The 23,543-nt window shown below is 36.6% G+C and overlaps 1 protein-coding gene across 46 annotated transcripts in view; it reads left to right on the forward strand.

Annotated features, from left to right (window-relative positions):
* Positions 1-23,543, forward strand: part of Sox6 (SRY-box transcription factor 6) — a 612,624-nt gene that overhangs the window by 553,701 nt on the left and 35,380 nt on the right. For all 46 annotated transcript variants that reach the window (XM_058576980.1, XM_058576987.1, XM_058576994.1 and 43 more), the window contains one exon: positions 13,899-14,007. In XM_058576980.1, the coding sequence (XP_058432963.1) occupies positions 13,899-14,007 (109 nt within the window). The remainder of the gene's footprint in view (positions 1-13,898; positions 14,008-23,543) is intronic.

A 23,543-nucleotide genomic window follows, 5' to 3' on the forward strand; every position in this document is an offset into this window, starting at 1 on the left:
AGGTTGGATGCATAAAAAATTGCTAGTGAGTTTTAAAATTAAAGAGACAGACTCTCATTACCTTTATTCCCAGCTCCAAGAGGGCTTCTCCTAGCTCCCGCCTCCAGCCACCTAATGCGGTGGCAAGGTTTACAGAAGAGGCTAGTGAGAGAGGGAGTGCATGCCAGGGAGTGAGCTTTTATTAGGGAACAAAAAATTCAAGGAAAAATCCCATCCAATGAAAATTAAGGGGGGCAGCATCCCAAGGTCAGGGCCAACATTGGATCTTCAGGTCAGTGGCCAGGCACGCCTCTGCACGGACAAGCCCTTGTACCTGGGACAGGGTAGGGAAGGCTCTGACACCGCTGTGTCTAAGCGCCTCTCACAGCGAGGGAGGCAACTCAAATCATGTGCGAGGATGGCCTCCCACATTTAATTACATGATTTTAGACCAGGAATTCAGATTCTACTGTTTAAAATATCTTAGTATTTGGTTCTCAAACTTGAATTATCATAGGAAGTTCTAATATATGAATTAAGTCATAAATTCAGCTATTATCATCTTGATATTTAAATTACTGAACATGAAGCTGAAGATTGACTCTGAGTAATTGAGAAACAAAGTTGGTTCAGTTTCTACCCTCATTGTCATGGCCTGTTATATACTGCATTTCAATTTGTAATTTCTGAATGTGCAGAGGACAGCTATTTCTCCCCAATACAATGAGTAAGAAGCTCTACTCAAACGTACTTTAAGTTGGAAATACTTCAAGTTTGTGTCAATTAGCCAGTTGTGAAAACAGGTGATTTCAATTTATATTTACTTGTCTATTTTTGCCATTTATAGACACAGTGAAAGGGAATAATAAGCACTCGGCCCATGCACTGCTTGCAGCCTCTCTGATGACAAATGGCTGATGCGTGTAAAGCCCATACCTCATTTACATCACAGGCATACTGTACTCTATTTGGAATATTAGTTTCTTGGGTTGATAGTGTTGTTTAACACACACAATGATCAGCACATTTTTAAAGACTGCAATAATCATAGGAATGCAGCAGTGATATGGGAACAATAGGAAATAGCAAGGCATAACGATATACTCATCATTGTTCTGTTCTCATCCTTCCTAACAAGTTTGGTTTCCCTTGGAGTCTAACAAAGGGTTATGAATTTAGTAGAGGAAATGTGGAACTAGGAACAAGAATGATACCATCTATTCCTGAGCTTCATATTCAGAGGGGAAAAAGTATTGACTACATGGGGAACCAAACTGCCCTGAAAGCTTTAAGGAAATATGCATGTGCTTATATAATCTTCAAACAAGATTTGAAGCCTTTTACAAAAGTGGCCTCATTTAATCTCAAGTAAGTATGTGGATATCACAAAAAAAGGAAGAGTCAGATATAGGAAATTAACTAACTTTTCAAAAATATGCAAAATTCAAATTCCTAATAACATATTTTCAATTTACATGCAATTTACAAAATCTATTCTTAGCATGATAACATCTTCATGGTTTTCACACATTCACTAAAAGATCATAATCTCATAGCAGTTTTTACTCACATTGTTCAAGATTTTAGCAAAAGTTCAGTCCTGATGGTATTTTACAAAGCAGTTAGCATGTTCCTGTTCTATAACTATTTGCAGTATTGCCAAGTAACTCTTACACAAGTTCAATAAATAATTGGAAGCCCAGATGTTTGAAATGGATATAGCAGATACACCGTAGCCATATTTTAAATACAGCTACTTTCCCTTTGTCCTCTCATCCACTTCACAGCATTGCACTCTGCCATTTTCAGTTCTCTTCTAATTAAACCTAGATGTGTGTTCGGCATGTATGTTTTTCCACACGTGCCCCCTTCATATGCACCATGAAGAGACATCCCGTGTCATTGTTGCTGACTTGAGGTATTCCAACAAAAAATTTGACTTGTTCAAACTGAACTGTAGCATTCTTTTTTTCTTTTGAACTATAGCATTCTTGTCCCTTCATTTCACCTACTAATAAGGAAATTACTCAGATTGAGACGTGATTTCCCATTTCACATAGCAAATAACCAGTGTGTGTAAGCTCCCTGCCTGGTCTGACCTTCCTCATTTCTGTGTCCCTTCGTTGAGACACTAAAGCAAGCTTTCATCCAGTGTTGCTAAATACAGCAAAAGAAATTAGGTGTTAGGAAAAAACAAGAACATTATTAAATTTGCTTTTGAAATAGAGATGCTATTTAATTTTCAGGAACTAAAAAAAGAAAGTAAAATATAATTTTGCTTACTTCAGCTTTAGTTTAAGAAATTAAAATTTTTGTTAATTATCATCTCCCTATGCAGAGTTTTTGTCGTGTACCTAAAAATTATGCTTTGTAACATACATGTCTTGGATTTTTTCCCTTTGAAATACTTATACTAATTCCTGAAAAGGCTATGACATTATCAGAGAAAAGTTATTTTATTTTAATTTTAATTTTTTAAGAGATAAGAGAGTATTATGGCTATATTCAGGAATTTTTAATTTGTATCTTATTTAGTCTGGTGTACTATGTGACACCAGTTAATTGTATGTTATTTTGTGGTAACTACATGTTAACTCTGTTGGAAGTAATGGTAATTATACTGTAATTGATATCAGATCTCCCACATCTTTAGAAAACCATACAATTAACACATATCACCACAGTTGGACACTATCTTTTGTCCTTTGTAATGTTGCCATATTGAAGTATTATTTTGAATAGAGTTCCTAAATATTTTCTTCTTTTAAAATCATTTAAAATTTTCAATTTCCAAAGGACTTTTAAAAAATTTTTATGAAATGAAAGCATAGTTTCTGAATTTTTAGTTTACTTAATCTTTAAAAAAAAACAAAACACTTCCACAATCAGGCAGGGTTAAGTTTATTTTTTATTGAAAATTCATTTGTGACTTCCTTTGACCTTATTAGTACTTCCTTTTTCCTAGAAAGAAGATAATAAAATATGCAAAATCTTAATTTTAAGGAGTTAATCACTTTTTTTTTCACTGAAGAGAGGCCCTTCTTCTTAGCAGCAATGTTTACACTCATGTTACTTTTCTTACAAATTAAAAAGGGATGTATTCTGTGTGCATACCTCCATAGCGAATACCAAACTAGGGATGTGGAGGCATATTTAAACCAAATTCAGGTTAATACAATTTCCCTCTGGTTTTTCCTCTCCTTCCTTTGTCTTTCTGCTGCTATGTCCCTTCCCTTCAATTGCTTTTGCCTATAGTGGGGACAGAATTTCAGAAGTAAATAAATGCTTTCTGGCAGAGTGTGACTGTGGTTTGGTTGGCTTATTTGACAAATGGATTATTTTTTAGTGCTTTCCTTGAGAATATGAATAATCACTCAAGAATTTTTTATGACATGGCAAAGTGATTTTGCTAGTGTGTGCTGCAGTGTAGATCTGAGAGCAAAAAGTCAAGTATCATAGAATCATGAAATTTTAGGACTGGAAGAAACCATGGAGATAAATTAATTCAACTCCCACATTTCATAGATGAGGTAAATGGGGATTAGCATAGTTTGTAAGAGTACAGAGTGACTCAGTGAAAGAAGTAGGACTGGGATCTGGAGGCTGAGGCATGTTCTGGGTCCATTTACTCGTGGCTTCAGGGCTTCAGGTAAGCATCCTAACCTTCCAGGCTCAGGGCTCTGAATGAAGAGGCTTTTACATTTCCTCCTGGCACTGAAGCTTCCTGATTTTTCTTCTTTAAGATATATGTTATTTTTGTAACATATTTCTTTAAATTATAGGAGAATCTCAGGGGATTTATTTATACATTTCATAAATTACAACAAATGCATGGTGGTAATGTTTTACATTTTTCTACCTTTTATGTTTATGTTTCTGCAAGAAAAAAAAAATCTTCCAAATTATCAGTTTGCCAGATAAAATTGAAATAGTTATATTTTTGGAGAAAATATTCATTCTTTTGGTTTATATAGCTTTGATTTCTTCAACTTGAATTAATTGCACCTGTGTTTCCACAAACAATATTTTTAAAATATGCATCATAAATTAAATAGATATTGGAAATCAAGTTGCCTAGATTCTGAACTAGTAGAATTCCCAGGATATCTTTTTTTTTTTTTTTTTTTTGACAAAGACATTTACTTAACTGGTCATTAATTTTATTGTGATAACTTTTTTTCATATGGTAAATGTTAGAATAACAAAGTCTTTTTGGTGGTTTACGTGGAGATAAAGTTCTCCATTTTTTAAATCATGTATTCAGTTTTTTTTTTTTTTTTTTAAATATTTATTTATTTTTTTTAGTTTTCCGCGAACACAACATCTTTGTATGTGGTGCTGAGAATCGAACCCGGGCCGCACGCATGCCAGGCAAGCGCGCTACCGATTGAGCCACATCCCCAGCCCCATGTATTCAGTTTTAATAGGTGTTTGTATAATTTTACAATGGAACTTCTTGTGAACTTGTTACTGAAGCAAATAGTTAACCAGAGAATATGCAGGAACAAATCTGCATCATGCCTCTCTATACACGAATAAAAAGTTGAAACCACATATAAGTGGGAGTTGGGCTGCCACACAACTGGATTTGCTTAAATCTGAATGCTTTATAACTCTACTTGGGAGTTGCAAACTTATAAATAACCTTGCAATTGGTTAAAACCATATTAAAACCATATGAATGAGACAGAAGGCATTTGGTTAAAGGGGTTCAGTAAGCACTATAATCCTGATGAAACTAATTTAATTCAGTGATTCCCATGGCTAAAAGTTTCTCATATCTTCAGAGTTAATGCTACTGTATCATTTATCATCTGATGGCCAATGACAAGAGTCTAAGTGTGTGTTATAGGATATGTACAGGATGATCTCGTTGCCAGGGTTGTGGAGACAGAACTTGCTTAGTTTAGTGTACTCTTCAAATCCTAAGGGAAACTTGTCATACATCATTTGAGAATGTTTTTGAAAGTTCCATAAAACATATCCACAAGAAGCTCTGTAGACATTAGTTCATTTCAGTAGGCCTGTGCTGCCTGCTTCTTCACTTGCCAGGCACAGTGCTAGCTGGGGATAGGGAGGGTCATAAGACACTTTCCCTCCCCCAAGGAGCTTAAGATCTAGTGGCATATATCAGTATGTTGAGAGGAAATCTGAGAAGCTTATGCTAGTCTTTATTTTTTCTTTTTCATGCCTCAAGTACAAGTCTTCTGGTTTTGGAAAACTTGCCAAGCCCTTGCAAGTCTTCCTTCCTTCTAAGCAAGAACTTTCTCTTTTGAAGAATCATATATAGGTAGGTAGGTAGATACTTGCATACATACATACACGCCTACCTATGTACATACATACATACAAACATAAATACAGACATAGAAATTTCAACAGATAGAACCACTACTAGGTCCTAGTGGCAAAAGCTTCCAGAGAATCTACTAGGATGTCATCTCCAAAATTTGCTGCTTTATTATCTGATAATCTTTGGCCAGCAGCAAGAATTTTTTGTGTGGGTTATAGGAGATGTAGCTACCATTTTACTAGTTTGCTGGGGCTATCATAACAAAATACCACAAACTGGGAAACCTAAAGAACAGAAGTTTATTTTAACTTAAAGAACAGAAAGTTATTTTCTTCCAGTTCTGCAAGTTGGAAGTCCAGGATCAAAATGTCAGTAGATTTGGTTTCTCCTGAGGCCTCATTCTTTGGCTTGTATATAGACATCTATTTTCTGTGTCCTGGTATGGTCTTTCCTCAGTGTACACACATCCCTTGGGTTTCTTTTTGTGTCCAAATTTCCTCCTTTTATAAAGTCAGATTGAATTAGTGCCCATCCTAACAGCCTCATTGCAACTGATGACTTCTTCAAAGGCCCTGTCTCCAAATATAGTCACATTCTGAGGTACTAGAGGTTAGGTCTTCAATTTCAGAATTTTTGAAGGACACAATTCAGCCAAAAACAGCTAATTTTGAGTAGCTTGTATATCCTCAAACACTTGTGATCCCCACCCCTGTTTGACCAAATGCTTTATTTCTCTGTTGTGCTTCCCTAGGAAAACTCTTATTTCTTATTTCTCAAGAGGAATTAAACTGAAATCAATATTATTTTATTTAAGTTTATTCTGTTGTCCTTTCATAATATATTGGCATTTTTAAATTAAAAAGTGAATTACTAAGCAGTACAAGAGATGTTCAAGGGAAAATGGGGGGCGGGCAGTTGAAATTCTAGGGAAAAAGTCTTAGGGAAAGGCAAAGCACTTACAAATAATTACTTTCATATAATAAAAATAAGGTAGATTTCCTGTATCTCTCTACTACACCATCCTTGACCAGGAGATTATTTTATTGTTTCATTTACTTGCATAACTTCTTTATATTTATCTATCTTTCAATCATATTTCACTGCTTTTTATAAAGATCTGAAAATTAACTTCATTGTATCTAAAAGTAAAATGAAAAGAAGGGAGGGAAATAATTTTACCAGGATTATCAGGATTTATTTTCTAGACTGCCTAAATTAATACCTCATGAGAGGCACTTATGATGTGAAGATAATAAGATATGGACATTGCCATTTCAGAACAAATCAAGGAGCCATATAAACAGAAATATAAATAAATAATTGTAATATACTTTTTAATAAGTGTAATATGATGCTGGGACAAAAGAAGGGAGTGAGAGGTCCTACCTGGGACTGGTGAAAGGAAGTCAACAAAGGATTTTGTTGAGAAAAAAATGCTTTAATGAGCTTAAAAAGGACTAGTTGTGATGAATCAGAAAGGGCAAAGCAGGAAAATGTATATTGGCCTTTGGATCAGGACACTATCTTCATTAGTGTTTAGCTTTGAAACATTTAGTAAATACTAAATAGTATATTTAGCAGAAGTGGATATTTTAGGAATTGCTTTATTTTTTGCAAGGCACTCACACATGCAATCTCTCATTTAATCATTAACAACCCTGTAGCATGAGCATTTTCTATCCCATTTTATGAATGAGGGAATGGGCTCAGAGAGATCACATGGTAAGTAAGTTGTAGGGTTATGATTCTCAATTCACCTCAGCACAAATACCTACCCAAATTTTGTTTAAATGACTTAAATAAAAATATAGAAACTTTTTTGAGCCTCACATTTTTTCCTTATAAAATTAATAGCAAGAAGAGTAGTATTTTCCTTGAAGCATTGGTGTGAGGTAAAAATACTCGTTGGAAAGACCTTTGTCTTTACAGCTGATCTGTAAGTGGCACCCTAGCCAACCACTAGTTGAAAGGTGCATTTGTGCTCTGTGGGCAAAACACTGTTGGAAAATTCAGCCCTTAGCTACATCATGAGTCCTAGCACAATTTTAGTGTTAAGGATGTATTAAGAGCCAGACAAATTAATAGTTTGGGCTGACAAAATGTTATTTAACAATGAGATTCAATAATGAACTTCATTTCTCCCAGCCAGAGTCTTTATTATCATGATTACTGACTCTGAAACCATCAAAATGTCACTATGAAAGTAAATTCCAATGCCTCTAAAATACCTTCCTCCAAAAAGAATCACCTTTTAAAAAGCAGATGTGGTTGCTTTCCAACATAAAGCCTACAGTTTTTGATCGTTCATTAAATTATTAAGTGTAAAATAAAGAATATAAAATAAAGAATGATAAAGTGACAGTTTGTTGAGGCAATAAAAAGGAAACCAAACATGTGGTTAAATAACATCTCATGAGAATCACATCATGGCAAAATATGTCCAGAGCAAGGAATTAGAGCATGTCATTCAGAGTAAAAGACAGAGTATTGGTCAAATCATGTGTCATTGTCCTGCTTTCAAAACAATACAAACCAAACCAAACAAAACTTTTTATTTGGAAATGCATTCTGTTTTATAAACAGTATTAAATTCAGTATAATCTACCATGCTTTATGGTAGGTGATGTCTCTTTAACTAGTGTTTCTCAAAGACTTAAGCAAAGATGCAAGTATTTACCTGCAGAAATTCCAAGTTAGGATTCACATTAAGTCATATAATCAAATGCATTTTTCTATTGCAGTCTTTTAAAGTTATTTCTCTCTCTTATAAAATATTTAAGGTGTTTCTCTAGATTTCCTTTTTCTGATTATTATTGCTTAGATATATGACCAATACAGTGTGGAGTGTTGAGTCTAAACATGTCTTTTATAACCATTAAAAATTACAAAATTAGTAGTTTTTGATCCTTTTGGGATCTCTCTTATACAGTGTATTTTTTATTTTTGTAGATAAATAAATTATGTGGCCTTATATAAACTTGCAAGTATTTATTGACACTAATACTAAACACTGTGTAAGATATATAGATATATATATATATATATATATATATATATATATATATATAGAGAGAGAGAGAGAGAGAGAGAGAGAGAGAGATATGGTCTAAGATATAGTCCCTGGCTTGTAAAATCTTTTGGTATTGCTGGGGTAGACTTGGCAGTGTACATGAGCCAATTTGTTAACATAGTATCTTAAATTAATCTCTAATTTGTTAACATAGTATCTTAAAAGCTGGGGGGTGTCTGAAATGTAGTAGCAAATAAGAAGCTCTGAAAAGTTCTGAATTGGAGACATGAAGTAGAGGAGTATAAGGAAGGTGTGTGAGGAGATCAACTGGGGAGGACAGTGCAGGCAGATTAGAGGAAAATGCAGCCATGAGTTTGGTATGTGGACTGGAAGGCATCTGCTCAGGTAGTTAGAGATGGCAGAAAGGCATCAAGGGGAGGGACCACAGCAAGAGCTCTGTGGAAGGAAAATCAGCAACCCTGGATGATTGACTAGACAGAGAAGGACAAGGAAAGTAGTGAGGCAATTGTGCTGGCCAGTTGGCGTTGACATAAACACAGGACAGGAAGGAAACTGGGTAAGGGGAATGCTGCTTTTGCAGGGAAGTCTTTCCTTTTAATTTAGGAAAGCATTTTCTTGGGTCAGAGATCCACTAAAATATACAAGTAGAAATCATATGTCCAGAAAGATTGAAGTTTGGAGCTGGTATGAAAATAATAAGACTTCATTCAGCAAGCACTCAATAACTTAGATAGAGTTGAAACTTTGAGGATAGACACTATCTGAAAACACTATCTGTGGTGGCCTTACAGAATTTCTATTCATGATACACGTATTTTTTATTTCTCAAAAATTCTGCTTCAGGAGTACACAAAAAACATGATGGGATTTCAGTATTAATCTTTCCTACAAAATCCTTATTACAAATTTGAAAGTTTGGGGAAAGTCTTTAATATTTAAATGTGTATTTAGGTATGTAACAATAAAATATTGTTTACTTAAAAAGAATCATACTAAATTCTCCATGTTAGAAGATAGGTACTACTAAATCCATGATTATATGAGTATAGAATTTTGTTTTTACTGTCTTCTATCTGTATAAATAGAATATCTGGCAATTAGTTAATAACATACATTTAAGTTTATTTAAGAGAGGCAATGTATAGAGCATCCTAATTATAATGTATTTTACATATGAAAATAATACAAGATGATTATTTTTTACTAATTTTAACAACAATATAGGTAATGACCCCCTAATCATTTGTTGTGTGGCTGCTATGAATGACCCCATATTCAGAAATTCCTTAGAAATAAGCTTTTGAACAAAGATTGGTTGGTACAGTGCTTCTCATTTGGGCCATTGGCATAAAATATATCCCATCATTGTCTAGATATGTGTACTTAAATGAAATATATTTGCAAAGCAACAAAAAAAAGCTTCTCTCAGCATGTGCCATTTTCCCCTTTCAAATTATATAAAACTGTTTACAGAATTTGTGGCAGGGTGTAGGCTGGTCAGTTTTGGTAAATCCAGAGTAAAGGTGCCCAGCACATTATTATGTTGGTGTGTTGTTTTTTAGGCGATGGCCGCAATCAGTCATCTTGCATATGGTTTGAAAAAGACTTGTCTCTCTGGCAAGCAAACTGTTATTTAAGTACACAATCCACTCTACTACTGAAACAGTTTTGCCAAACTTATCCAAGTATTCTCACATGCTTAAAGATGGTATAAATATCATTTATTGCTAGCAGTTTTCTTCAGACTATATGGAATGTCTTTCTGCTGCCTGATCTAAGTGTCCCAGTTTACATTATGGCCTTTACTGCCTCTGTTTGATGGAGTGATCAGTAAAAATTTAATGACACTATAAAATAATAAAAATGTCATTAATTTACCACGGATCTTGGATGCAGTGGTTGTAAAGTTACATTAATAAACAGAATATTTTTTACAACAAAAAGCATTGTTACGTGGGAACGTATAAATAACACACATAAATTTAAGAGCAATTTTACTGTTAGCACACACATTATTATGGAATAGCCAATAAGTGTATAAAACATAGTATATAAAATTTTATTAAAATATACTGTGCACATCAAAAATTCAGCTTTTATCTAAGTGCAAAGAAAAGCCATTATTGTGTGCTTACTGTTTCATTGCTGTTCTTTCCTTGGATCACAATTTTACATTTGTTGCAAGTAAGAGGAAGTAGATTTTTTTTCTCCCTAGATGAAAACAAACCTCAGGTCTTTTAGTTACCCCAAATCCATTCTCTCTCTCCACTGATGCAAAGATGTAATTGATCAATCTCGCCATGGTAGGGAGGGAAAAGTTGCTAATTTAATGCAAAGTTAAAAATAATGCCTGAGGAGTTGAATGGTTTGTTCAGTGACTCTGGAAATAAGGGATAATAATGCAGCAGTCTATCTGTCATCAGTGAAGCTGCCCCGTCATTGACTCTGATAATATGTGAAGATGATGGATGCTACCATCTTGTGGCTTGTAACATTTAACATTCATCAGCTCTCACTAAAGGGGGCTTTATCATTTAAATATCTTTATTTAATATGCAACATCTACCTCATACATCATAATTTCAAAGCACTTAGAGAGCCAACAGTCCAACAACACAGCAGAGCTGACTTTAATTTTTTCAATAACTTTTATGTTGACTGCATGTTTGTGACTGACAATGCATAAGTAAGTGTCTTATCACATTGCTGCATGTAAAATGTACATTTCACTGTCAACAAAAAGATGGGGAAGTGGGGTATCAGGATTAAATTAGCATTGAGGTATTTTTCTTATGTTTCCAAAATATCCTACTTGGGAGCTATGTACCTTGTGAGGTCTGGTTCAAGTGTGTGGCAGAAATTTGGACTTAAGAACTTGCCACCCACTGTCTATATTTGTTCCATGTAGGGGTGTACCCATTGGCATGTAATGGTCAGAAGTTTAAACTTCTTGGAACTAAAGTATCTCTCTGTTCATGTTCACATCCTGTATTTACTAGGCTCGTGTTCAACCTCATTGGTAAAATTTTGCGTAGCTCAGCTGCCCAGACCTAACTTGTAGACATCAGGCCCTCTTATCTTATGGTTATGTGGCTGGAAAATAAATATTCTGAGCTATTCTTTGAAGAAAAGAAGAAAATCTTCTGGGAGACGAGGTGGGAATTTATATGAAAGGGCATGGCTTTGCAGAGTCCTGCTTTAATCTCAAACACAGTGCTTAATATTATCAAATTTAAAATGCAACCCAGTGCCCCAAACAATTTTTATCATTGATTTATTTTCTGCCTATTTAACGAGTTTTTCATGGAATATTCTTCCTTGTCTTCTATGCTGTCAAAATATTGATATTTTATAGGGAAAGTATCTTTGCAAAAGAATTTTTTTTCAATGAAGTCAGAAAAATGTATGACTTCAAAGACACTGTGAATGTGTTGTTGAATGTTCTGAATGTTTTTTGTTATGATTAAAAACAAGCTGATACTACTGAATTGTGAGTGCACTTCATTTTTATAAAAGAAAAGATATTATCATCATGTAAGCTTTGTTGTCTTAGGATTTTACAAACCATGGCATGTAATTTTCCCTCTTCTCCTTCCTTGTCAAAATATTGATATTCTTTCAGGAACTTTATTTATTTTATTTTTTTTTACTGAGAATATTTTCTGGTAAAATCAAAGAGAATGAATGACTAGAAAGATACTTGAAATATGCATATTGATAGGTAGCACGGTCTGTTGATTTTCAGAGAAAGTTGTTTTTCCCCCCATAAAAATACAGTTAAAGGTTGTTCTTCCAAGAAGATTGCAGGTGTCACATCAAAACTCCTTTTGCATTTAACATAGGGAAAGCATTCACATGCAAATATCTCAAATGCGAAACAATGTGATAAAACAAAGGTTGAATATTTTGCTTTCCCTGATACTACTCATCTTCACTTTAATTCTTTTTCTTTACATCATGACAACTGGAAGTGCTACTCAAAAATAGGAATTGGCTGATTAAAAGCAGCTGTCCTTCCCCTGACAATGTGTGAAACTCCCACATGGCTTGTGGTTGCTTTCTGTTGTGTCCTGCATCTGGGTTAATTTGTTCTTGGGCAACAGTGTTTTCACATAAGAAGATATTAGGGAACTGTACTTGATTTGGTTTTTATTTTCCTTCTGTCTTTTTTAAAAAGTGTCCTATTTTCAGAGGTTTCCCCACATACTGCTATTAAAACAAGTTACCATTACTCAGTTCAACAAATTCATGATTATAATTTTTGTTGCAAATCTTTCATGGAAATGGTGCTAGATTAAGGCAAGGTTTATGCTGTGTTTTCCTCCAACACGGATTTCAACAAATTCCATGATGAAGGGGAACTGGAAGACTTCCTGCACAATTTGACTGATGGGAATTAATTATAGAAATATAATGATATTCAAAAATAATCATATTAGAAAGCACAAATGTAGTGAGACTGTACAAATGAGGCACAGCCTCTATCAAGTAATTGTATGTTTGCTCTTTAAGAATATTTCCAAGTTTCTAAACATCTTAGAGAAGAGAACACTCAGAGTGTTTCCATCTAATGCCGAACATGCTCAGTACAGAACTAGGTCATTGAACAATAGACTGAACAGCAATCAGCACTCTACTGCTGCATAATGCATTAAGTATAACATGCAGAAACCATTCCCGGAGCTGGAAGCTGCTATTTCATGTCTGTAAATTCAAGCTGACATGACATTTAATATTGTTTCATAGTAATGAACAACAAGGTTTCATTCATTCATAAGCATAACACAAAGCCAAGTTTGAGTCTGGAGAGTAGAAAGGAGGCGAGAGGGGGGACACGTGCTGGGTTTCTGCAGACAAGAACACCATATTAATGATGGTCAATGAGCCCTCTGCCACTGATCCAGAGAGCTGTAGAGTTCTGTTCGCTGTGATGCTTTGTCAGACTCTTGATCCTAGAAAACGGGTGAACATGCAAAGCTCCTCTGGCCTAAAGGGGCAGGGTATTTAACTTACCTGGCTTCCTGACTGGCTGGGTGTGACATCTTTTCAGTTCCCAGGAAGTCACAGGTGAAACTCATAGGCAAAACAATAGTCTCAATGCCATCATCTAGTCTACCTGCTTTGAGAGATTGATTTTTGAAATCTAGTGCATAAAATTCTAATTTGTATTTCCCCAGGAACACCAATGCAAAGTATGATCTATAAGTGGGAAAATTCCTCTCCCATTAAATGTAGCAGTGTATTTTAATAGGAACTGCTCTTTCAAGTTTTTGAACACGTATCTCAACTGTCTCGATTACATTCCTTTTAGATTACGGGAACAAATCCAATACAGAAGAGATGTGCAGAGCAGCTCTGGCAGGTTCCCATTTCAGGTTTACTTTCCTTAAAGCTATTATGGTTTAGATGCTGTCACTGCTCTCAGTGCCACATCAGGCATTACAAGAAGGTTCCTAAAAGATTTTTCAGAACTCAAATGGATCAGAAACCATGTTTGCAAATCCAAGTTCTACCTATTTCGAAAGATAGAAACTGGAAGGAAAAAAGTGGCTGCTTTGGAAGCTAGAATAAGCCTCTGATTATTCTTTCCTCTAGGAAAGAACGCGCTTTGAGAATTTGGGGCCCCAGTTAACAGGAAAATCAAATGAAGATGGAAAGCTGGGCCCAGGTGTCATCGACCTTACTCGGCCAGAAGATGCAGAGGGTGAGTATCTTTTCTGTAGCTCTTTTCTGTGACTCTGTGTGTTTCTGAAGGTGTCTGAGGAGGATGTAAGATTTTCATGGCCTTTCTTGGGAGTCACCAGCTAGATTTGTGGCAAAGAGAAGAAATGTTGGTCTTCAGTATACATGATAGTTGAGGACTTTGAGAAGCTGCTAGATCCTATATTACTGAATATATAGCAATCAAAGTACTCCCAGATGCCATTTTACCGTTTTAAAATAAAAAGACCCTCTACATTCTAATGAACAACAGCCTTCTGTGTTTCATCCACCTCAGTGCATTCTTGTTAAGGGGGTGGGGGAGAAAAAGAAGAAACAAAGGAGGAGTTGTATTTCTCTTAATTCCAAATCAAGTAATTCCTAGTGCAGTCAAACCATTTGGGGGGACTAAACATTGGTTTGTAGCAAATTTGGCACAGACTTTTCAGTTGTTTAGGAATGGCCCAGCCTGTACCATTCACTAACCATCACTGAAGGCACTAACCATCACTGAAGTCTGCTGAAAGTTTGGGTGGAAAGAGCCACCTTCTGAGAATGTTTACCTACAGCACCATCGATGCCTGTCCGCCTTTCTTCCTTTTTTGTTTGTTTGTCTTAAATGTACAAGCAGCACATCAGCAGAAATTGCTCCCTGGAGGCCGGGTACAATTTATAGGTTAGGTCAGCACTTCGGTAGTAATGTTGCCTGGTTATTTACTGTGTCATCACAGAGTTGGGACTGGTTTTCCCGTTAGCTGTTTCTTTGGCAGAATCTGTCCCACCAGTCAAGGAAGATTAATTTGTTCTCTTCAGAGTAACGCGATACTTCACCCATCTTGGGTCCCTGCTAAAATCCTTTTTTAGCTTGAGGGGAAGAATCTTACTAGTGTCCCTTTTACTGGCAGGATTTCTTCCAGGACCCTAATCCCTTGAAAATACATGAAGACATTTCACAGCAGCATCTGAACCAGGCCTTCCCAGGCAGTTTAGAAATCCCTGGCACAAGCACTAAGAGACATTAGGAAGCACTTCAGAGAGTTTCCAGAAGGCAGGTTTTTCATACCAGTAGAAGAGGCTAATGTTTGATGATAGTCCTGAGGGAAAGGTGTTAAAATAAATTCTGATTGGAGTGTGTGTGCTGCAGGGAGGGTGTGGGGAACAAAAAGAAAGGAAAAGAAAGGAAGGGAGAGAAAGAGGAAGAGGAAGATGAGTAGGAATTGGGGTAAGGACTCAAAACTAGAGCTATACTTGTCCTCCTTGAAGAGTATGTTTCAAGAGTACATGATGTTTTCATGGTCCTTCAGAAGTGCAGGTGTTTTATAGGTGAGGGTTGAGCTTCCTCTGTGTAGGGAGTCATGGAGTCCAAATGATGGGACTTGCATAGTTAACCAACTGACTGCATCACAGACATGGTAGCTGGCCTGAAAGTATTTAAAGAAGTGTTTCAGGCCTGTCTCATTTTAATCTTGTTGGAAGATCATACCGTGGAGCATTTAAATATTTGTGCATATATATGAAATAAATATTTTTATCACCTTGGAGTACTTAGTCTAGCTACAGGCTAGGAGTTATAGAGTTCTACTACCTTACCCTTTTTCAATTGGTTTCCTAATTAGTTGTATACTGGCTAAAAATATAGTCAGTTGCCTTTCTGTAATGTTGATAATCAAGTTGATATTTTGTGCTTGGCAAATTAATAATCATGGAGTTATTAACCATTATAAGAGAAAAAAATTAAAACTGAACTGTAGAGAAACATATTTTGTAAAAATATCAGTGGAAATTCCATTCAACACCCAGATTGTCTAGATCCAAACCGATTTTTCTAATTACTTTTTTTAAGCAAACATTTATCAAGCACTCGCATGCCAGAGAATGTTTTTAAATACACACTTTCTCATTTAATTTTTGTACACTCCACAAAAAAGGCATTATTATTTTTTCCATTTTATAGATGAGAACATTGAGGCTGAGAATAATTAAGTAACTTGGTGTAGTCATATAGCTAGTAAGGATAAACCTGAGATCTGATGCCAGGCTCAAATTTCAGCCTGCCATTATGTGTACTATGTGTACTGATAAATATGCCAGTGCTTCGTTTTTCTGAACAAACTCCTTGTGACCTTCCTCAGTATGGCCCATTTCCTCTCCCTAAATATAGCAGGTCATGCTGTAGGCAGCTCTCATGTTACTCAGTCACACACAGCAGCAGGGCCTGCTGAGGTGTAACAGTAGAAGGGCTGTAGTGGCCTAGGAGCTTAAGAAGCGTGTGAAAACCTCCCTTCAGAAGCTTGCCCAGAGTTGCCATTGAGACCTCATGCGCTTTTGGGGGACTATGAGTTCATGAATGGAGTCAAGTTACCTGCTCTAATATGGACAGAAGTGCGGTGCCTTTGTGAGGACTGCTGGGAGGGGGAGCAGCCTTCTGCTGACTTCAGGCTGTTTCCTGGCATCTGTTCAAGTGCGAGCTGATTGCAAAGCCTGCTGGAGTTGCAGTTCATACTAAAGTCAGAGTAGATAACAGGTACACATAATACTTTGTCTACTTTGCTCCTTCCTCTTTCCCTTAGTCGGAAAACTTATAAGGAACTGAAGAATCAGAATAATGAAAAATACATTTTGCTCCTTCACAAGTCTGTGGTCCCGCAAAGCAACCAACCAACATTTCTGAGTGCCTATAGTGTGTAGGTCCCTGAAGTAGATCCTGGGTAAACCATGGGAAGCAAAATAGATATGTCCCTGACCTCTTGGATCTCATGGACTAGTGAGGGAAGACAGAAAATTAAAAGAGAAATATGTACATACATATAACATTATTATCATTGAGAGAAATTACCAAGAAGAGTAGGACTTCATTGCACTCTACAGAAAACTCAGAGTAAGAGCTCCTTAGGGAAGCTGAGGTGGCAGGTGAGTTCTGTCCCTCTAGCTCAGGAGGTCCCCTTCCTTCATCCTTGAGTAATCAAACTCCCTCCAGCTTTGGAGTAGCATAAGGGGTTATGCCCTCGCTCCATTCCTCCAGCACCCTCCTGTCTAGCTTCTGAAGTGACTAAATTAAGTCAGTCCAGAAAATGAGGCCCTGTTTGATCTGGCTTCCCAGGAAGATGTTTCCCAGTCATGAAAATGACAATATCACTTAGTAAGCAATTTGTAGACCTTCTTCATAGCCCTGGGCATAGAGTCAGTGAAGAAAAGGTCACCAAAAGAGGCAGCTGTGCCTGTGTATTAACCACTCATCAAAATCGAATGACAAAACCATAAGCAAGGAAAACAGAAATTAAAAATATAAAAGGCAAATGCCTTCAAAATTTTATTTTTAAAGTCCAGCTGTTATTTGGCTTGAATGTGACAAGACAGCATTTCTTGTTCACCATGATATTTATAAAGCCTCAAACTCATTGGTGCTGGAGACTTAGGAAACATGTTTAAGGTCTTGTTATACTTTGAAGTGGTTGAAGGCTTAATATGTATTGAGTATACACAATCTGTTTGCTTCCACATAGGACATGTAAAGAGGACAGGACTTGATTAGTTGAGTCAGTCACTTTGTATTAAGAATGATGAACAGCTGTTGAACTTTTTGTTGACTTTCTGTGTGGCATTTCCCCTTTCCTTGTTCTGCTTGGGCAAGACTGCAATTCTTATCCCGACCCTCCCAATTTCAAGGTTGCACAGTGTAGTAGAAAGGGTTCTGGCCTGGTTTAGGGGAGATTTGGATTAAAGTCCCTTTGCTAAATGACTGAAAACAAATGACTAATGCCTCAGGACTTAAGTTCTTTATCTCTTTAAGAGTCATGTTGGATTTGATTATCTCTAAGTTCTCTTCCAAATCCATGATTGCTATTAGAGTCTTCAAAAAACACTGGGTGTAGTTCTTATATGAAAAGATGAACTATCCACAATAGGTTCCATTTGTTTCTTTCAAAGAAATAAGAGAGCAATATCTTAGAGAACATATTTGTGCTACTTGGTAATTTGAGTTTTCATGTTCTTGGAGCTTTACTGTTTATTAATCAGAACACCTCTCTAGTAGTATTTCCCAATTATCTTTCAGAGATGGAACCTTCTCCACTCCTTCTTTCCTTCCCTTCCCCAGCAACAGTTGTTGTGACTTAGCTTTTTAAAATAGATTCTTTCCGTCTTTTCTCTCCCTATAGCTCTTCTACTAGGGGTTTCTCTCTTAAATCTAGGGTTTCATATGGTTTTGTAGTATGGTTTGGGTAAGAAAACATTCTTCTAAAATCTTCTTAAATTTTCATATTCACTTATTGTGTCCCAGCCTGAGGAAGGCTGTACCTCATTTTGATGTGAGGAGTAGTGAAATATAAGCCTATCATTTAGGGATGAGCTCTGTATCTCTGGATGACTTTGGACCCTGAATTAGAATTGGATACAACATACTGTCCTCCACATATTAAAATCTTACATTGATTTAAATGGAAATGGATATGTGCAACATGGATGCTCCTGATTATGGCTGTTGCTGTCAAGTTTATTTAGAAGTCTTTTACAGATTTTCATTGAATTTGCAAATTAGATCCCAGCCAAGAGGGCATTACCCTTCTGAAAACTTCTTACACTTCTCCCCCTCCCCTCTTCTTCTGGGAATCTCTGATTGCTTCTAAGTTCCATATCAGGGTAGTTTTATTATTGTCGGTTTAAGCTGTCTGTTTGTGGACAAAGAGCAGAGACTGCAATGTTTTCTCTTTTTCCTTCAAAATGCACCACTCGTAATACACATGTCCTTTCTTGAATATCCTGCTTCTCCTTTGATCCATACTCTTAGAAAAAATCTTTGAAGCTTTTCTCATTTCTCTTCCCCTCCCTGGATTTTTACTCCTGATGGAAAAGGAAGATTGATTCCATGACTCATGACTCATTCAAGGCAGCAGAGGCAAACTGCAGCCTAATCTGGGTGGGATTTAAACTCTATAACTGCTTGTACTTTGGAATGTAAAGGTCATTAAGTCAAGCCCACCAGAATATAGTGCTTCACATTGCAACACTTAGATTCTCCAATTTGGAATAAAGAAGAGAGGTCATGAAATCTGCAATTCTAGTTAAGAAATCCCTTCTCATATCCCTGACAAGTGGTCACTTCACTTCTGTTCAAATGTCTCCAGTAGTCCAATGACAGGAACCCTATTTCTTCTACAGATGCTTTTTCTACTTCTCTTAGGTCTTTGTTGGTCAAATTTATGGTCAAACTTGTCTCTTATTTCCTTGTAACATCTATCCTTTGCTCCTTCAGATATTTGCTCAAGAACTAGAAGACTTGAATTCTAGTTGTTCCATCCTAGGCAAGGCATTTCCTTTTCCTCAATTTTCTCATGTATGGGTGAGGAAGTTGATATAGATGTTTCCTAGTTGATATATTTTTTTTTAACTCTAATTCATATAATTGAACTCATTGACCTTGAAGGCAACTAGAATTTAGCAAGTATCAATTAGGGACCTCATGTAGTCTTCTAAAAAAATGCAGTTATTGTAGAAATATACCAGAGAGGACACGCTTTGACCAAGAAGATATGCAACTACTAGGGCATGTATCAGGAATAAAAGTTGAGGAAGTATACATAGTAAAAGAAAAGTCCCCAGTAAATCACAGGGAGCATTAGCCAGAGCTGTGTGACAGGGATATGGATCCAGCCTTCCATGGCTGTCTAAAATTGCATTTCTAGGCATCTCATAGAAGCAAATAGGCAAAGGAGTCTCTGCAGAACCAGCAGGTTGAGATTGAGGCTAGAATGGGTAGTAAGGGAGGCCCAAGACATGGTGAAAATGAGTAACAGCCACACAGGCTAGGTGGCTAGGAGATAAGCAGAGTTCACGAAGCCCTTGGCTCGGGACTAACTCTGTTGTATGAGTATCACAAAAATGTATTTTACTGTGGATATAAAGAGTTTTAGAGGATCTTGTGCACCAGTTTATATCAGCACTATATATAAAGTGCAGCGCTCTTAAACAAGCAAATAAACTTCTCTTAAAGAAATATATTTGCTGTGTCTTAAAAGCTCCCAAATAACTTTTAATGTTGGTAGAAAACAATTTCCATTGAACTCTCCAAGTGATGGATAGTCCTGATGGGGCAAGAGAGTGAAATGTCAAGATTCTTGAATAACTCCATCCCCTAATACTCCATAAAGGGAACTCAACCTGCTCTCATAGTTATTTCAGTGTGAAAGCCCAATCAAAGTCCCAGCCTCCTTTTAGTGAGGAACCCAGCCCTGCCCGGTAGCTGGTTTCTCATTGGATTGCATTTTCTAAGGAGGTGTCAATGACCATAGTGTAATCCAAAAATGATCTACTTTTCTAATGAAGTATCTATGCCCTGAGGGAGAAATGCCTGCCTGTGCCATTACTGAATCACACAAAAGTGATTCCCAACCCTACAGCCACTGAGTGACAAAGATTAATACCATCTACCATGGAAATTAGACTCTTAAGAACAGCTAGCATATGTTCCCAGTGGGACTACAAAATTAGTCTTTGCTTCCTCAGCAGTATGTATGTCTGTTTCACATAAATCAACACATTAGAATAAACCCTGGTTGATAGAAGTCTGTCTACCATGTTTGGACTGACACTTAGAATGTGAACTTTGCCTAGGTCTCTTTCCCAGAATCCTCTCCTGGCAGCAAGAGCCACTTGGCTTTCCACATGCAGGCTGTAGAATTCAGCCTAACCTGAGGCTGGTGGGATTTGAAGAATATTAGGCCAATTCTGAATGCTCTTTAAATTCTCTCTGCTTCAGGTCAAGATTGGATTTTTGCCTACTTGGCCCTTTCCTTTTTTTAAGTTTTGAAAACTATTTTGTTCCAAATAGCCAATATCTATGCAGCCCTCCCTTATTTTCTGTTTGGCTTCCTATCTTTTGTTCTTTAACCAAGATATTCTCATGTTTGACTTTTTTCTTCTTCTAGATTCCTTGTCTCATTTTATTCTGCTTGTCTATCCCAGTCTGCTTTCACCTATTATTTGTTGTTTATTTTTAAACTTTTTAGAGGTGGTTCTCTGTGAATGAAATCTCCAGTGCCTGGAACCAAGTCTTTCCAACCAGGATCTGTCTAAACTCAGGCCTCATAATCTTGAGTTTTACCCACATGTTCAACCCAGATATAATTTGATGTTTATTTTTTATATACACAATACTTTTATCGGAGTGGGAAAAAAAGATTGTAAAAAATTAGACTACATTTTATTTTCCAAGAGTTAGTAACATAGCTTGAATTATAATGTTAGCATACATAGGAAGCAAAGCAACATGTTCATGGACATCATTAGAGAAACAGAAAAGAAAGAAAAAGCTGCAGTGCTTTGTGGACAGCAGCAATTCTAGAAGGCACTGATAGAAGTATGACTGGAAATAAGCCTAGAATTAGATAAGCCAAAAGAAGGGGAAGAGCATTCAGCTGAGGGAAAAATCCAGACAGACACAGAGACAATGAAAATGAAGCACACAGGAAGCTCCAGGAGAGAGGTATCACATTTCTCATCTTTGTGTTCTCCACCAAGCCCAGTGCAAAGCCTCATACAGACTTGCATTCAATAAATATTTGCTGAATCGAACATGTTCTAAAGATAGCTGGGTTCCATGTTGCATAGGGCTTTGAATGCCAGGCTGAGGAATTTAAACTTTGCCACCAAATAGACATTAACCTTTAATGATTAAAGATTGACCTAGATTCCAGAGGTTAATAATAACGGAAAAGCAGCAGTTAGGTTGGTCTTGGAGCTCCATCAGTTTCTAAATTCCTCTGCTCTCTTTTTAACTTCTTTGCAGAGGGGATGCTCAGCTAGATGTCTTTCCATGTTACAGCCTGAGAAAGCTGAGCAGGTGTTAGGTGGATTTTCATTCAAATCAAATTAAAAGTAACTTCTTTACTCCTGGATATATTACACACATAAGAATAATTTCCACTTTGTCTGCTGTGGCTGATTGATGCCTTGCAGATCAATCTAGTACCTGGGCCTCTCACTTGGGAGTGACTTTTTTTTCAAAATTCTTTTTGTTCAGTGGGTACCTACACCTTAGACATGGTGCCCTGAGGTAGGTCATGGCATCAGATTAAAGAGACTGTATAAGGATAGATTGACATTTGCATTATACTGCAAACTGTTACATTTAAGAATAGGCCATAAAAAGTTAACTCTGAACTAAATCTTAATATCCCAAATCTCTAACTCCATCCATTTACCTGCAAATGCCATGATTTTATTCTCTTCTATTGCTGAATAATATTCCATTGTGTATATATGCCATATTTTTTTATTCATTCATCTATTGAAGGGCATCTAGCAGAGAAGATAATGCTAAGTGAATTTAGCCAATCCCAAATAACCAAATGCTGAATGTTTTCTTTGATATAAGGAGGCTGGGCTAGGGAGAGGGAGCATGGGAGGAATAGATGAACTCTAGATAGGGCAGAGGGGTTGGAAGGGAAGGGAGGGGGCATGGCATTAGAAATGATGGTGGAATGCGGTGATCATTATTATCCAAAGTACATGTATGAAGACACAAATTGGTGTGAATATATTTTGTATACAACCAGAGATATGAAAAATTGTATATGTGTAATAAGAATTGAAATACATTCTGCTGTCATATATAAATTTTAAAAATATCCCAAATCTCAGCTCTAGAGAGCATAATTTCATAAGCAATATATTAAAACATTGAAAATTTATACTAGCTGAATATGGTGATGCATACATGTAATCCCAGTAGCTGAGGAGGCTGAGGCAGGAGGATTGCAAATTCAAAGAAAGCCTCTGCAACTTAGCAAGGCCCTAAGCAACTTAGCAAGACCCTGTCTCAAAATAAAAAGTAAAAAGGGCTAGGGATGCAGCTCAGTGGTTAAGTGTCCCTGGGCTTAATCATCATATATATATATATATTTTTTTTTTTCCTAAAAATACAAATTAAAGCTGACGTGTGTGTGTGTGTGTGTGTGTTTATAATTTTCATGGCAGAGAAATCACTTCATGTTGCTTCAGGACCAGCTCACTATTCTGATGAAAAGTCAGTCCTTCACAAGGACAAAATACAATAGGATAGTAGCTACCCAATGCTGCACAATTGCAGAGCTCTTAGTAGGGAGGAAAGGAAAACAACTTTAAAGTGTACTGAAACTTCCTTGCCCTCGATTTATTAGAGCTTCATAGTCAATAATCTTAATCCTTTGTCATTCCAGTGAGTTTTTTAAAAAAGCTGATCTGTAAGGGCTGGTGTTGTGGCTCAGCAGTGGAGTGCTTACCTAGCACATGCGGGGCCCTGGGTTCGATCCTGAGCATCACATAATAATAAAATAAAGATATTGTGTCCAACTACAGCTAAAAAAAAATTTAAAAAAAGATGATCTGTAAATTCACAGGATAATGGTCTCTTCCTTTCTTCTGGCTCTGGCTAAGTACACAAATCTGGTTATTGGTCCTGCACAAGGAACTGAGGAGATGTGAGATGGTCTTTTTTGTTTGGGCCTTATGCATTTTCATTACATTTTAGTCTTTTTCATAGAGACCCTCGTGAAATATATTTTT

Source organism: Marmota monax, unplaced genomic scaffold (genome assembly GCF_021218885.2).
Source record: "Marmota monax isolate L192 unplaced genomic scaffold, Marmota_monax_Labrador192_F-V1.1 WCK01_AAM20220418_F8-fsc00061, whole genome shotgun sequence".
Classification (NCBI taxonomy): domain Eukaryota; kingdom Metazoa; phylum Chordata; class Mammalia; order Rodentia; family Sciuridae; genus Marmota; species Marmota monax.